The following is a 13,461-nucleotide window of genomic DNA, read 5'->3' as shown; positions in this document are numbered from 1 at the left end:
TTATCGGTGCCCAGCTGGCTAAACCAACCTCCTCCCCATTTGCATTAACGAAGCTTTCACTTCTCTAAAGACCTTAATGAATTTCTGCCATTCCTGACCTCTCCTCAGCTGCCAAAACACACATTTTTTTCCTCTTTTCAACCTGCAAGAAGCCTTAAAATAATAGCATTACTGTACTTCCCTAAGTCTGGATTTCTCTGCCCCAAAGCCGCTTGGGGAAACTCCTTCCCCAAGTGCCAGGAGCAGCTCCATGAGCCGGTGCTGCCTGTGTGTCACAGAGCAAGGGGAGATGTCCCACAGATAACTGCTGGCTCGCTCAGGGCCAGGCTGGACACGCAGGGCTCCCGAGATAAGCCCGGTCCTGCTGCGAGCACAGACAGGAACCGGGGCTCGGCCGCAGCTGCAACGCTTCCTGTTCGACAGGGAGGAAAGGAGAGCACAAGATGGGGTGCTTGGTATGAAGAGGGCAGCTGGGGCGAGTTCCTGCCCATAACAGCCGGCTCAGCTCGCCACTCGAGGGGCAGGACAGGAGCCTGGCACCAGGTAAGTGCTGCAGCACCCACAGCACCAGGAGCTGGGACTGGAGGGGAGCAGAGGCTAAAAGCAGCACCAGGCACCTTTTCCCTCTTTTTTCACCCCACTTTCAGCCTACACAACTTGCAGTGGGAAACTGTAACGTGAAGCAGCAAGAAGCAGAGGTTTTTTTTCTGGTTTCCCTTGAAGCAAGAGGTGTAACAGCTTGGAAAGCAAAGATAGAGGACATGTTTAATTAGAGAGGGTAATTTGGGGTAACAGAAGAAGGAAATGGAGAATTAGCTTGTCAAGAAAGCCTCAAGGGTTTGCTCAGCCCGGGGTGAGTAATGGACTGTGTTTCTTTAAGCTTTATCCTGCTTTTCAGTGCATTTTTGGTGAACTGTGGCTTTGACAGCCCTGGGACAGGCTGTGTGAGCCAGAGGCAGCGCAGGTGGGAGAGGGCTGAGCTTTTCCTGATGGGAAGAGATGGATGAGTGGAGACTGAGCAGGACACACAACTGGGTCTCTTCTGAAATGGAGCAATCCGAGGTGAAAAACGCTCAGCATTTGGAGCAATGTCCTGGCTGGGGCTCGTGGGCTCCTGCCCCAGCCAGGGCAAGAGCTGAGCACCCCAAAAATGCTGCTCGCCTTCAGAGGAGGTCTCTAGTGTAAAAGATAGCCCCAGAAATGAGCTTTGAGCGCCCCACAGCTACCGCAAGGACAGTAAAAAGAATTACAGAGCAGATCTGAATACAAACTAAAAAGCAGGGAAATACCCTACGTGTAAACGTCACCCCCAAACGCCACCCGATACCCCACAAGCATTAAATCCCAGAAAGGGTTGATTTTCTCTCAGGTGTTTTGCCCTGGTTTGGCAGGGCAGAGGCCCAGGGGGGACACGGCCACCATGCCCAGGAGGGCTCGGCCCCAGCGGCGGCGGTGCCCGGGCGAGAGCAGCGAGGAGAGGAGCGAGAGGAGGCAGGAGGAGAGGGAGAGGCTCCGCTGCAGGAACAACACCAGCACCTGCCGGCAGCTGGCCCGGCCAGCCCCGCAGCCAGAGCTCAGCCCACGCCAAAGGGAGTTCCTCAGGAGGAGGAACCTGGTGGGACAGGCCCAGGAGACCCTGCAGGGACAGGAGCCCCAGGCCCGGACCCCTCCGGACCCCTCCTCACGGGTGGAGCCCAGACCGAGCATCCCGCTCCAGGTAACAGCAGCCCTGCAGCTCAGAGCTCAGCCTGTCCACCCAACACCGGAGCATCAATCCAAGTTCCATCTATCCAAGCCAAAACACAGCCAAAATGCAGATTGGACAGACAAAAATGTTCATTTCCCTACAAACTGCAGAGTCAGGTGTGGGGACACAGACACCTCCCTGCTCCTCTCCAAGCCCTGGAACACATGGAGATTTTTCTCCCATTTCTCCAAATACAACTCCACCTTTTCACTGCCAGGCTGCAGTTTGGAACTTCACAAATTATGTTTACCCTTGATATGTGAGCTACATCCCCCGGCCTCCCTCCATCACCTGTGAGCAGGAAGGGTGGAGGAGGCAGGAGATTCCCTGGCACTTGTTACCCACACAGGATCCCAGAGAGCTCCCTGCCTTCAGGAACACCTTTGGAAAGGTGCAAAACACCCCAGGCAGAGCCAAACAGATCCCCTTGTAAATGTTTTTCTGTGTAAAATTCCCCTCACGAAGCTGTGTGAGCAGACAGAGCTGAGCAGGAGGTGATTCCCACAGACCCACCCTGGAGCTCCCTGTACAGCAGCAGGGTGAGCAGAGCATCACCCACCCCTCGCTCAGCAGCCCCAGGAGCCTGGGGGCAGCACTGACCCACACCAGAGCCCCGCTCACGGCCACCTTGTCCCGTTCTGGGGTGTCATCCCCCACCCCAAGAGCCAGCAGGATTTTCCCCAGTGTGTCACAGAGCTCTGGAGCTGCTGCAGCCGAATCCCTGTGGATTTGCCCTGGCTCCTTGGTGGGTACAGCCCCTGCCCCCAGCCTGCTCCGGGGAGACACTGACTGCAGCTGCCCTCTCGTTCCAGGGCCCGAGGAGCTGCTCCACATTCCCCCCTGCTCAGTCCCTGCTGAGCCTCAGCATCCCCCAGGGACCAGGGGACTCTCTCAGCACCCAAGGTACGTCAGGGATGCTCAGATTTTCCCAACAGGATATTCCCTTCCCACCTTCATCTCCCTGGGGCTGTTTGGGATCGGCTGGCAGCTCCCCAGCCACATCCCCACTCCTGCTCTTCCACCACCCCAGACCGAGCTCTCTGCACCTGCAGACCGCAGGAATTCGGGATGTTTTTCCTGGGGAAGGATAAACCAGCCCACAGCCTGACCATGGGTGCTGCTGAGCAGCTGCTCTGCCCCAGGGCTGCCCTGTTTCTGTCCCAAATCAGCGATTTCACTGCAGGATAACGCTGCTCTCTGTCCATCAGAGCATCATCTGTCCATCATCTTTGTGCCCCTCGAGTTGTCACTGGACACTTTAATCTGGGAGCAGAGATGGACACCCTGATGGAAAAGCAGCCAGGGCCCCCGGGGGATCGTTCACACCCTCTCACTTTGCTTCCACAGGAGCCCAGAGCCTCCCAAAGCCAAGCTCAGGAGTGAGAGACTCGAGCCAGCAGACAGAGTAAGCAGCTCCTGCCCTCCCTGGGAATTCCTGCAGTTCCCCAAGCCCCAGAGGGCTCCCCCTCCAAAAGACACAGGAGGTTTTCTGCTCTGACACTCCCTGCTCCACCTGGGACAGGCTGAAGGGCCCCTCACACCTCACTAACACACTTTGTTTTCCATTTCAGCTGGGGAATAGCAGTTTTAAATAAGGTAAGGACAGCACAGGTAATGACCAGCCTGGAACTCCTGAAGTTAAACTGCTGTGGAAATATTTCCACTTCCCTAGAAAAGCCAACCCAGTGCACCCCAGCAGGCTCTCCCTCTCCACCCAAGTACAGGCTGTCAATTCACTTTTAAATAAAAATATTTAGATTTTTGTAGCAAGTTCATGACATGTTTATAAACTAAAACAGCCCTGTTTTTAAACATTTCCCTTTCCCTTTCAGGAAATGGTGCAGCTCTCCAACTACCTGACGGTAGGTACCAAACACTGCTCAGCACCCACCGGGACAGCTGGTGTTCATCAAGAATAATACTTTCAAAATTAGTATTCATATTGCTGAACGAAGGGGTGTTAAAAGGCCAGTTTGAACACAGCCAAGAAAGGCAACAGAGCTCCAAGAGCTGGAGCCCCCAGGCCCTGGGCTGTCCCCAGCTCTGGGTCCCACTGACCGTGCCCCCCTTGCCCACAGGAGGCCCTGCACCGCGAGCTGATGCTCAAGCAGAAGATGGTGATTTTACAGCAGCTCTTGTCCACTCTGCTCCAGGCATCAGAGAAATCCTGGCAGGTACCAGAGACCCCTCATCCCCTCCCCTGGGCCCTGCCTCGCTGGCACCGCTCTGCCTGGGGAGGGTGGGACAAACTCAGGGGAAAGGGGGAGCTTGGCCTGGATTTTTCCCTTTTGTGCCCCAAGAGATTCTTGCAAAACGCATTTTGCTTTCAGATCAACAGCAAGTCTAAAAATCTGTGTTCTTCCTCAAGGTTTGAGGGTGTTCTGTAGCCTGCCTTGCCCACTGTTCCTTGAATAAAAGCAAACAGCAGTGAGTGGGGAAGAAATAAAAGGGTTCTCCTCCCTGTTCCTTTCAGAGATGTGTTCTGGGCCCCAAACACAGCCCAGAGCTCCAACACCAAGGCCATTGCTGCTGAATCGTGGCCTGGCATCAAACCCTCTCCCACAGCTCAAAAATAACCCTCTGGGCACCCTGAAAAAGGGCCCTTTCCTTCTTCTTTGAGGATGCAAAAATTCAGATGATACCTTTTATGTCATATATGAGGCTTTCTTACAGGATCATTAAATCAAATAATTCACGCCACTGTGGCATTAAACAAAAAGTGTTTTGAAAGTTCTGTTGGGGCAGAGAAGCGAGTGATTGGGTGAGGGGGTACAAAAACTCGTGTTAGACATCCTGTGCTCAGAAACTTCCGCCTTCGCTCGCTCCTTCAGCAAAATGGGAGCAGGAAAAAACACTGGGCCACACTGGCAGGAAGTGGCCACGAAACCTCAGAGCACAAACAGGTGGGTGCTCCTCGCTGCTCAGACTCTGCTGCTGCCTCTTGCACACATCAGCCTAAAACTCAGCTTTTCTTCAGCCCAGAACTGCCCTGGGGGCTGGAGCCAACAGGGCAGGTGGGGCTGGGGGGCTTCTCCAGGGGGTGCTGGCAAAGGGAGGGATGGATGGAGCCCTCCCCATAACGCTGGAACACGGAAAGGGAGGGCTGGCTGCCCCTGTCCAGCCTCAGGTGAGATGACAAATGGTTGTTGTAGAAGCTTTTTAACCCTTTTTAACAGTTTGGGGTTCAAAGATGAGCTGTTGAGCTATGAATGGTGTGGCAGTGACTCTTGGAATGGCCACAGAGTCATTTCTGAGCTGCTGTTCATGTGTGGCTCTGCAGGAGGATGGGGGTGTCAGACTGCAGGGACAAAGCATTTGGTCCCTTCCCTTCCCACAGTCTCACTTCCAGGCCAGAGACCTTTCTCCCCAGGAAAGTGCCTTTTTTGTGCCTTAAATCCCCCAGCAGCTGTAAAACCTGCCTAGCTGATTCAGAAATGCTGCCAGATGAAGGATGATCAGTGAGCCCCCGTGATGATTAAGGCCCCTTCCAAGCCAAACCCTTCCATGATTTCTTCTCCAAAGCACAGGAAGGGCCTCGTGGATGGCACAGCCACATCTGTGCACAGCAGACTTGTGCAGAAAACAGAGAACCGAGGAAAAGCAGGCAGAATATTGCACATCTAAAATTGCTTTTCAAAATTCCACCTACGTACTAAGAGCTGTTAATTCTTTGCACCAACAAGTGAACTGGGAAGATTTAGTCTTTGGGGCTGTAAACTGCTTCTGTGCAAATTTAAACAGTGCTGAGACACCAGGGAGTCTGGCTTTGCTTGGGTCTGTCAGCTATTCCTGTCACATCAAGGAGTTTCTTTTCAGAGTCGTGACTTCCAGCAGCAGTGGGCAGGGAGGATATTGGTGCTGGTGCAAAAACAGCCTACGTGAACTCTCTGCTAGAAATGTTATCTGAATTTGCATGCCACAAAGCCTGAGCAGCCTGACTAACACCGAGAGGAGATGATGGCAATGAGGAAAATGAATCATTGCCGCTGCCCTCCGTCCCCCTGCCCAACTGCAGATGTTGCAACACAGACCCAGCCTATTTTCTGAGGAAAACAGCGAGACAAGACGGTTCCAGCAGCTGGAGCTGGAGGCAGGGAGGGAGCACAGGCAGAGATCAGGGGTATCCGTGGGAACAGGCAGCAGCTGCATTTCTGCCAAAGGCAGCCAGAACAGCCCAAAATCCCCTCGCTCCTAACTTGTCATGTCACTGCCAGCACCTGCACTCAGCAACCAGAGAAACTGCCTCAGGACAGGTTTTCAATCCATAAAAGTTATACTTCCCCCATATCCCATTTATTCTGAGGCTGGAAAGGTTTGCTGGAGCTCTCAGCACTGAAGAGGCTTTGATCTGATTACAGATGAAGGGAGAAAATGAATCAAAACACAACCCAACAAAACATTGGGTGCAGTTCATGATTTCACATCTCACTTCACTCGCTTTTTCCCCAGGGTCAGCTGAACGAAGACAAACTGAGGTGTAAACTCCGGGTGCTGGAAAATCAGCTGCAGGCCTGCAGCCAGGTAATGTTCACTGCTAAAGGAGGTGAGGAAAGGCAGGAAAACAAAAACCAAGCCTTGGAAGTGGGTCGGGTCTCAGTTTCTACATCAATCTGATTAAATACCTGTGCAACAAGGACCTGAATTCCGCTGAAGCAATGCTTCACAGCACATTAGCAGTAGCATTTACACACTCTGGGTTTGCCACTATTCAGATTTAAGCACCTCAAGCTCTTTCTTTCTTTCAAGAGTTACTCAAAGGAGTGTGTGAAGAAGATCCTGATAGAGATGGAGGACCAGAAGCAGACCTACGAGCAGAAGGCAAAAGAGGCTCTTCAGAAGATGCTGGAGGACAAACTCCAAACAGAGCAGCAGCTGCAAAACTCTCAGGTGAGCAACATGTCCTGGCTTGGCTTTAATTTAGTCCAAGTGTGACAAAGAAAACCAGACATGTCAGGGAAAGGTGATGACAGGCTTACCATTAGCAGCAAAGATAAAAAAAATATGAAGTTTTAGCTACCCAGCAAAGCCCAAAGCAGCTTTAATGCAAGCTGTGCTAACTGCACGAGCTGCACATCAACTTCCAGACAGCTCCCAGCTGGGGAAATGCACTCGGGTTTGTCAGCTTGAATTGCAATCCCTTTCCCTGTGCTGTCCCTCTGGGCCATCCCCTGCTCTGCACTCACAAACCCCAGGGCACAAGGTTTCCAGAGCCATTTGTTCTGGAGTTGCTCATTTATATGAAAATAGATTTTCCCCAAGAGGCAGCAAATTGCCTTGACCCACAGGATTACTGGGATTTGCAGGAAAACAAGCGAGTTTTATCCCAAGCACCAGCAGGCTTCCCAAGGATGCTCAGGAACACGGTCCAGAGGGAACGCTGCCCACGTTGGCTGTGTCCATCAGATGGCATCAGCCCCACACGGGTTTTTGTTTGCTGCTGCTGGGGGAGCCAGCACTGCCCAGCTGCTGTCACCCAGGGCTGGCAGCATCCCCCGGGGCTCACGGCCACCCCGTGTCCCTGCTGTCCCCTCCAGAGAAGCCTGGCAGAGACACGAGAGGACCTTGCCCTCTGGAAAGAGCAGGATGCCACGCTCAGAGCCGAGCTGGCCAAGGTGACCACAGCACACACCGAGCTCAAGAACAGCTTCCAGGCTTTACAGAGTGAGCTCCAGGTACGCCAGCTCCCGCAGGAGCCGCTTCCTCTGGAATCTGGGGTTTTGCTGATGCCGGCTTGCCCCGGATCCCTGCAAGTGTCCAAGGCTGGGCTGGACAGGGCCTGGGCAGCCTGGGCCAGCAGCAGGTGGTGTGGGGGCAGGAGGAGCCGAGCTTTAGCAGCCCCCCAGCAGAAGCAGGCTGTGACTGACAGTCTGTCTGTCTGTCTGTCTGTCTGTCCCCCGGCAGCGAGCGGATGCCCAGAGCGAGCGGCTGCGCCGGGAGCTGCGGGAGCTGCGCTCGGAGCGCTCGGAGCTGCTGCACACAGCCAGCGCCCTGCGCAGCGACAACGACTCACGGGCCACCCTCCTCCAACACCTCCAAGGTACCCCAGCCAGGAAAGGTTCCCCGGGTTTGGGCCTCCAAAACCACAGGAGGGACAAGGAAAGTGCTCCTAAAGCCACACCGCACAAGGCTCCCTTCAACTACAGCCCAGCTTGCCACAGGGCTTCTGATCGCCAAAGTCCTCCAGTGATATTGTCCTACAGCACCAGGTCAGACAGGGGCCAGGCACTCTAAAGTTCATCTAAACTCACACATGGCTATTTTAAAACGGAAGAGAAAGTGGGTTGTAGCTCTAATCTCATAACAGGTCTTGCATGAACAGCTTTAAAATAAACCATAAATGACTTGAACACAAGGCATGAGAGAAAAAGCTGACAAAAAACAAAAGGGCACTAAACAGCTAAAAAATCACATCCCTTCAGAGAAGAAAGTCCAGGGCAGCCAACGACATCTGCTCTACTCTGCACATGCGGAGAACAGAAAAGTATCAGCCTTGCATAAAGATACACAAAGATTTACACCAGCCTTGATTTCCTGCTGTCCTCATTTCAGATAAATTGCAGAAGGAACAAGAGCAGAAGGCAACACTGGAGGCAACAGTCAGCCATTTGCAGAGTAAGTAACACAGAAATGCACAAAGTTAGAGACCTCCTTTAGTGCTGCAGACAATAATGCTGCTTTTTGTGTTCCCAGACTTGATCCACAACCAGAACAACCAACAGAAGAGCCAGGAGGTGACGGTGCAAAGGAAAGGTCAGCAAACTTTGTAACCCCCACGTAGCCCTCCCTGGACACAGGAACACTAGCCCTGGCTCTAGGAAAAGTCTGCAGTGGTTTAGAATAAAGGGTTTTTTTAGAGCTACACAGAATGAGTTGTTTTTCTAGCTAACATTAAAACATAAATGTATTTATGATGGCAAATACTTTAAAAAATAAATGGATTTCACTGCAAATTCTACTTCAGTGGCCACGCCATATTTTTTCCAAAGAAAACACATTCCAGTTTATAATTGCAATTACAGCTGTACTTGACAAAAAGAAAGTAATAGAAAAGACATTTTAACTCTCCCTCCCCTCCATTTCTGGCAACCACTTAGAAATATTGTTCTTACGATGATGAACTTGTAGCTACAGCAGAGACAGGCCCGTGATAACAAACTCGGCTCCTGCGTCTTCTGCTTTGTGCATAGCACACAAATATTATCCTTAAACTGTGCTGAGTAAACAAGAGCTAAAGCCAACCCAGAGCCTGGAGCTGTTTCTCATCAGAAGCCTGACTGTTTTCTAGGCCAGGTTTTCACCACACAGACCCCACCTCTCACTCCTGCCAAGGAAAAACAAAACGCTCTCTTAGAGCACCCCGAGGAGGAGGAGGAGGGAACAGAAAGTCTGAAGGATGAGATGAAGAAAAAGACATCCCAGCTGTCAGCAAAGGAGAACGAGGTGAGGAAGTCACTCAGTTGTCGCTGGTGCAAGAGCTCCAGCAGAAACACCACACACCAAAGCTGCTGCAGGTAACCCAGCCTTGCTGTCTCCTGTGAGGATTACCTGAATTTTTATCCTCATACTACTCTCGCCTAAATCCCCACGAAGCACCTAGCCTCAAGGACAGGGCTGCAGAGCTCTCCCCTACAAACCCACTCCTGCTCTCACACACAGGAGAGCCTCAGCAGCCTCACAGGGAAAAGCCACAGCCACACTTCAAGAACCGAGCCCCTGAGCATAAAGGAAGGAGAGGAGGAAAAGAAAATGTTTGCAATAATAACAATAATAAAAGTAACAGTAAGGTTTTGTTAACAGAAGCAATGCCTGTACAACTGGGCTGCAAAAAAACCCAAACAGCCAAAGCTTTACAGCCTTTTACACAGACTTTGCCATCAAACCAGCCCCTCAGTTCTTATAGCAGTGTTCAGCCAGCAAGGATGTATTTAAAAGGATTTATAAAAAATAATTTATAGCTTACTGCAGCAGAGCTGAGAGCCACTTGTCACACTAACCCACAGTGCTAAGGGCCCCAGCACCATCAGGTATCAGCCAGGAGGGGTTTATAAAGCACACTTGCAGCAAGAGGGAACAGCAGGGGGGATGAGACACCCCACTGTCCCCACTGTGGCTCCTGAAGCCTCTGGGCACAGGCAGCTCCTTCCACAGTTGCTGCCAATGCGGAATGTCAGGGAGAGCTCCCTCGGTCTGGGTGGAAAAGGGGCCATCCCTGAGTTATGGGGTTGTGCAGCACAACCAAGGCACCTGTCCCACCTGTCCCAGCTCTCAGAGGGTTAAAAGGGCTGTCAGGAATTGCTGTCAGGGCTTGTGAAATGCAGAAGGAATTTCAGACTGAGGAGCAAACCCTGACAGGAGTCTGCATTCCACATCTTCCTGACCTGCACACTCCTGTGGCCATAAAAGTCACTATTGCTCCCTCCCCACGCGCTGTGGCTGCTGGCAGCAGAGCCAGGCAGGTGTGGGGTGGTGGCAGGATGGGCACAGCCAGACAGGTGTGGGGTGGTGGCAGGATGGGCACAGCCAGGCAGGTGTGGGGTGGGGGCAGGATGGGCACAGCCAGGCAGGTGTGGGGTGGTGGCAGGATGGGCACAGCCAGGCAGGTGTGGGGTGGTGGCAGGATGGGCACAGCCAGGCAGGTGTGGGGTGGTGGCAGGATGGGCACAGCCAGGCAGGTGTGGGGTGGTGGCAGGATGGGCACAGCCAGGCAGGTGTGGGGTGGTGGCAGGATGGGCACAGCACACCCCAGGAGCTCTGAGCTGTCCCTGCAGGTGCACCAGGACACGCAGGCAGTGGAACCAGCCCGTGCCCCACTGCGGGTGAAGCTCTGCAGCCGCTGCAGCAGCCCGGCCTCTCGGGGGGTGCACAGAGCCGAGGGGACCCCTCGTGCTCCCAGCCCCGGGCTGTGCTCACGGTGTTCGGAGCTGCGCTGGGAGCTGGAGGCGCTCAGTGAGGAGTACCGCTCCTGCCTGAGCCGGCTGCGCCAGTGCCGGGAGCAGCTGAACCGCGGCAGCCGGGCACAGGTGGGAGCCCCCATCCCGACCCTCGGCCTGGCACAGACCCCCTCCTCTGTGCCGTGCAGGGGGATGAATGACACGTTTGCTGGGGCTGGGATGAGAAGTGGCATCCCCCAGCACACCCCCAGTAACACAAGCTTCTCCTGGCAGAGCGGTCCCCGGATCCCTCTCCTGGTGGCAGTGGCAGCAGTGGCCATCGCCACCTTCCTGGCGAGTTACAGGCTGTGAAGGGGCTCCCTGAGGACTGACTTCACTGCAGGAACTGACCTGCTTCACCAAAAGCAACCTGACCTCTCCACACTTTCTGCAGTTTTGTGTGTGCACACCGGGCTCGTATCCCGAGCTGGTGTCACTCCAGACAGCTCCCGATGGACACGGGGACATCTCCCCTCCTGCTCTCATTGCCCTGCTCCTGCTCAAGGCTGCCCTGCCCAGGGAGCACTGGGGGATCCACTGAGGGACAAAGCCCCTCTGGCCACGGCTGCTGTGGCCGCACAGCAGGACAGGGACAGGGCATCCTGGGGGGTTTTACATCCCCCAGGCTCTCCTCCTGCATTTACTGCCCCCCTAAATGGGAGGCTCTCATCCTGGGCCATCTCTTCTCTTAGCTGACAAAGAAACCCAGCTCAGGGGGGCTCTTTAGCAGTGTCCTCACGTGTCCTGAGCAATTCTCACACCCAGCAGGCCCTGTTCTACCCCACTCCTCCAGCCTCTCTAGTGGCTGAGCATCCCCACAGCCATACCTGCTTCCCTTTCACCACCAGCACATGAATTCACCAGAAACATGGTTTTAAAGTGCCTTTTGCACCTGCACCGTGCAGGTTTTTCAGCAGCACTTGCCCCTCATTCATGTGCAGGCTCAGACACAACACAGGCCATGACACCAGCCCTCCTGGGAAGTAAATATACCTGAAATATACTATACATGTAGTAAATAGACATGGAGCTACAATAAATGTCATTAATTCAAAGCACCGTGGTGTTCAAATCATTTATTAATCTTCAACTGCCCACTGCAAATCAATACACACTGACTTTGCAGGGTGTGATGTGCAGGCAGGCAGGGCCGAGGCAGCAGAGCATCTGGGAGCACACACACGTCCACTCTGGTTTTTTTAAAGAACATGTATTTGGTTCTGCCACCAGCCCGGGTGACTGTCACAACTCAGCTTTCAGTGCTCAAGGACCACGAGATGCAGGGGACAACACACACAGGGAAACGGATCTTCTGCCTTGCTCCCGATGCAGCCAGGAAGGCTAAAAAGTCAGACTATGCTCGTATTTCACAAGGCAACCGCTGGAAGAGACACGACCTCGCTCGAAATGCAGAGATCCACAAAATCAGTCTGAGCACCGAAAGCCTCCCTGAGCTCGTGGCTCCAGGCGTCCAGCACACCCCCGAGCTCCGCGCACAGGCTCTCCGGGACGCTGAACGAGCAGATCTGGACGCTGAGCCCATCCTTTATCCGGGGGCAGGAGGCCCGGGCCGTGAACACCCTCAGCGGGGTGAGCGCCAGGCAGTTCTCGGCGCCCTCGGCGAAGGTGTACACGGCGGGGTAGCCCAGCAGCACCCCGGCCACGGCGCACAGGTTCCAGTCGCCGGCGGCGACCTCGCTGGCGGTCACGGGCTCGTCGCTGGCGGCCTCGGTGTCCCGCAGGTGGCCCAGGAGGGCGGCGAGCTGGCGGCGCAGGGCGCGGGCCTGGGCCGGGCCGCAGAGCGCCGGGCCCCGCCGCGCCCCCGACACATCCACGAGCGCCGCGGCCCGGAGCGCGGCCCGGAGCCGCCCGAGAGCCGGGCCCGGCCGCAGCAGCAGCAGCGAGCCGCCCATGGCCAGCACGTGCAGGCGGCCCGGGGCCAGCCCGGCCTCCCGCAGCCTGCCCAGGTACCGCCGCAGCTCGGCCGGGCCCGCGGCCCCGCAGTCCCACAGCAGCGCCGGCTTCAGCCCGGCCGCCACCGCCAGCACCTCCCCGGCCGCCTGCAGCGCTCGGGCCGCGGGCAGCCGCCGCCTCCGGCCGGGCCCCAGCGCCTCCCGGGCCGCCAGCACCAGCTGAGGCACCGGCAGCGGCACCGGCAGCGCCCCGGAGCCCGGGGCCATCGGCGGCGGCCTCCGCCGGCCTGCGGATCCGGGGCGGGCCCGAGCGGAGCCCGGCACCGGCAGAGCCACCGCGGCTGGGCGGGGCCGCCTCGCCACGGCCCGGAAAAGGGCTGGGAAAAGGGCCGGGAGAAGGGGCTGGGATAGCGCCATGGCCGGGAGAAAGGGCTGGGAGAAAGGCCAGGAGAAGGGCCGGGAAAAGGACTCGGATAGCTCCATGGCCGGGAAAAGGGCTGGGAGAAAGGGCCGAGAGAAAGGCTGGGAGAAGGGGCTGGGATAGCGCCATGGCCGGGAGAAGGGCTGGGAGAAAAGCAGAGACAGCACCCGGAGCCCGGGCACAAAACAGGGGACAGGGACAGGACCGAGCCGTGCTGAGAGCCGCTGCCAGCTCTGTACCATCACTGAGTGCTCGGAGATCTGGAGGATCAGCCCCCAGGAGATCAGAGGAGCTGCAGAGCTCCCTTCCAACCTCATGCTGTTATATATGCATTTACAATGCCTGCATGTACCTATCCCTATTAAAAAACCCACACTATAAGGAGTATCAGCCTTCGAGGTTGCTGCTACAGCCCCATTAAAGAGAAAAAAAAAAAATCAGACAAGTTGA

At 55.3% G+C, this 13,461-nt stretch overlaps 2 protein-coding genes across 5 annotated transcripts; one reads left to right on the top strand and one right to left on the bottom strand.

The window, feature by feature from the left end:
- Positions 1-404: 404 nt before the first annotated feature.
- Positions 405-11,732, top strand: TRAF3IP3 (TRAF3 interacting protein 3). Of its 4 annotated transcripts, none has more exons than XM_023942208.2 (16): positions 405-543; positions 1,392-1,717; positions 2,560-2,650; positions 3,095-3,152; positions 3,319-3,343; positions 3,580-3,609; positions 3,826-3,921; positions 6,197-6,268; positions 6,494-6,634; positions 7,282-7,419; positions 7,649-7,784; positions 8,297-8,359; positions 8,438-8,497; positions 9,033-9,187; positions 10,516-10,767; positions 10,912-11,732. In XM_023942208.2, the coding sequence occupies exons 2-16, from the start codon at positions 1,421-1,423 to the stop codon at positions 10,987-10,989; spliced, it is 1,692 nt and encodes a 563-aa protein (XP_023797976.2). In that variant the 5' UTR covers positions 405-543; positions 1,392-1,420; the 3' UTR covers positions 10,990-11,732. The 4 variants fall into 4 exon arrangements, with proteins under 4 accessions (XP_023797976.2, XP_023797979.2, XP_023797977.2 ...); XM_023942209.2 differs by having other exon boundaries at positions 445-543; positions 1,370-1,717; XM_023942210.2 differs by lacking the exon at positions 405-543 and adding an exon at positions 826-853.
- A 6-nt stretch (positions 11,733-11,738) lies between these two features.
- Positions 11,739-12,910, bottom strand: C24H1orf74 (chromosome 24 C1orf74 homolog). The gene has a single exon (XM_023942022.2). The coding sequence runs from the start codon at positions 12,855-12,857 to the stop codon at positions 12,045-12,047; it is 813 nt and encodes a 270-aa protein (XP_023797790.2). The 5' UTR covers positions 12,858-12,910; the 3' UTR covers positions 11,739-12,044.
- Between the last annotated feature and the right edge of the window lie 551 nt (positions 12,911-13,461).

This window comes from Cyanistes caeruleus, chromosome 24, assembly GCF_971803275.1.
Source record: "Cyanistes caeruleus chromosome 24, bCyaCae1.hap1.1, whole genome shotgun sequence".
Classification (NCBI taxonomy): domain Eukaryota; kingdom Metazoa; phylum Chordata; class Aves; order Passeriformes; family Paridae; genus Cyanistes; species Cyanistes caeruleus.
Note: the sequence above shows the minus strand (reverse complement) of the source record. Positions and strands in the feature narration are given on the sequence as shown.